The sequence below is a fragment of the Penaeus monodon genome, chromosome 11 (genome assembly GCF_015228065.2).
Source record: "Penaeus monodon isolate SGIC_2016 chromosome 11, NSTDA_Pmon_1, whole genome shotgun sequence".
NCBI lineage: Eukaryota > Metazoa > Arthropoda > Malacostraca > Decapoda > Penaeidae > Penaeus > Penaeus monodon.
The window spans coordinates 44,501,431-44,503,930 of NC_051396.1; the positions used below are offsets into that span (position 1 = coordinate 44,501,431).

The following is a 2,500-nucleotide window of genomic DNA, read 5'->3' on the forward strand; positions in this document are numbered from 1 at the left end:
AATAGAGCAGAATGAGGAGCTGCGTGACAACTTGAAAGAGGAACATGGTCTTGTGGCAGAAGTACTGGAAGCAGGAGAAACACAAGAGCAACAGCTGAAGTTTGCTGAGGAATCTCTCTTCACAGCCAAAACTGCACAGGATGTTTTTGTGGCCATTAATGATGCAGAGATTGTCCAATCTGAAGCAGAGACTTGGATTGAGAAATGTGATGAACTCTTCCAAGATGCTAATCCTGTGCACAGGTCTATCAAAGTAAAGGATACTTATTCGTTTGTAATAATATTCATGACATCTATATTTAAGATACTAAATGCTCCAGTTTTATAATAATTTTCAGCCGAGAAAGTTTAATCTTGTTAAAAAGATTGTTTATGGGCAGATTCGAGCAGCTACAAGAAAGGCACTCAGGATGGTGAGACATGAGACAAATTTAGAGCCTGCGATTACTCTGAGAGATGTCGATGCAATGTCAACAAGTAGTCGTGGAATGACACCAGTCACCATTTCTGGTGTGCACAATGCTTGCTCCCACGACATACTAATAGGAGGGGCATTTCCACTAACGGTAATTGGTATTTTTTAATGTTCCTTTGAAGTCATTTAGTAATATCTCATAAAACATGTGAGTACACAGAATCAAAAGTCAGATAAAAAACATTGCATTACTTTGATATGATCCTTTACAGAAAAATGAATAAGTAAGAATAATCTTTCATTTATCATTTGATAATGTAGACAGTAATAAATATGAATGGTGAAACAATAATTAGAGAAGTACTATGATTGTAATTATTGAAAAAAATAGTTGCTTCTGGTTTTTCCCCTTAAAGAAATGAGAAACTTTTTGTAAACCTATAAACCAGATTTTTTTTTTTTTTTTTAAGATGATGCAAATGCAAACATTTACATATACATGATAAACTGATTGACTGGTATTCCAAAGAAAATTTTAATTTATGATCAGTAAGTAAATTATATTTTTTCTGGTTATAACAGTAATCCTATCAAGAGTAGACAGTGCAAGGAATCAAGTTGAAGATTAAAACACCATTTATAACATTTCCACTGAGTTAAAAGTAAAAAAGAAATATTAAAGATAGATATATAATAGTTTGTAAATTTTAACTGTTCAAGGTAGTCTAGAGATAGTTGTGATATTGTGAAGACATGAATTGGTTGCAGTATGAGATTGACTTTTTTTTCCATTAGGCAACCATAATTGTTGTCCATACAGTATCCCATCTGCATGAATAAATTTTCACCACATTTTTATTCTACATTAGACTACAGTCAGACACAGTTTATATTTGCATCTCCACCCCAGCTAAAAATCCATTATCCCATGGATGTCCAAATCAATTAGATAAGGAGGGTTGCTAACTAAAAAACTAATGTTTGTGGTGAAAATACTAAAAATTTGAACTATCTAAATACATGAGGAAGAATGAATCTTGTCAGTGAAAGTTGTCATAATCAGAAAAAAATAAATAAATAAAAAATAAATAAATAAATAATTACCCAAAATTATGATCCAAGGATTTGAAAGTTATATGTATATAGAGATTACTGGTAATGACTACAAATTAGTCTAAGTTTGTTCAACAGGCTGAGATGCTCCAACAGGTAGATGATGATGTGAGAAGCCTCCTACAGGCAGGAAAGGTGTTTGCAGTAATGCAGGAGCAAGGCCGGGTAAGGTCTGCCCGTATAACCCTCCAACATGACAGGGTTTACCTACATCACCTTAGGAGGCAGAACCCACCGGTATATGCCCAAACACTTCAGGTAAGAATGTCAGTGTATTTAACCCTTCTGTTCTGTCCTGTCAATTAATATGTATATAGGTGACGGTGGTTCCCCCATCAATTAGCATTTTGTGAGTTCTGGAATGGTTAACCCTCTGCATGTTATTTCATCATGTGTTCATCAGCAACGTTGGTGATCCCTAGTGATACATAACTGATTGACCACCAAATCTTTAAACCATTGTGAAATCTAAAATATTAATTGAATTCTAACTTAACTGTACTTTATAAAACCCTGTTTAAAGTGCATAACACTCTTGCTAATCTGAGGTTGTACCATCAATATGGTTGTAAATTAATTAGAAATCATGCAGTACAATGTTTATTTCATTCCTTACTGGATTGGTAGACCATATCAGTGTTGCCAGTACCTTAGATATCCTGCCAGTGTGCCAAAACACAGATGACTAATTTATGTATATGACAGTAACAGAAAATGTAGAAAAAATTATTGAGACAAATTTGAAATGTTTAATGAAACTCTGTGGTGCTATTGACCATTGACCATTTATGTAGATTCTGTAGAAAACACAATTAAACAAAACCTATACATTGTTCTTGACAGTTACAGGTGCCTACCTGTTGTAACCTTGCTCTCAAGATACATCCATTTGTGTATGTTGTGTCTTTAGATTGTCTTGGAAAGGTCAACATATATAAAACCTGTAATATTAGACCAACTAGAATGGTTTCT

The 2,500-nt window shown here is 33.8% G+C and overlaps 1 protein-coding gene across 2 annotated transcripts in view; it reads left to right on the plus strand.

Moving 5' to 3' along the window:
* Nucleotides 1–2,500, plus strand: part of LOC119578970 — a 7,436-nt gene that overhangs the window by 1,951 nt on the left and 2,985 nt on the right. The window contains exons 3-5 of one of the 2 annotated variants that reach the window (XM_037926655.1): nt 1–253; nt 381–566; nt 1,607–1,786. The exon at nt 1–253 is cut by the window's left edge and continues 422 nt beyond it. In XM_037926655.1, coding sequence (XP_037782583.1) covers nt 1–253; nt 381–566; nt 1,607–1,786 — 619 coding nt within the window. The remainder of the gene's footprint in view (nt 254–380; nt 567–1,606; nt 1,787–2,500) is intronic. The other variant, XM_037926656.1, reaches the window with a different exon arrangement.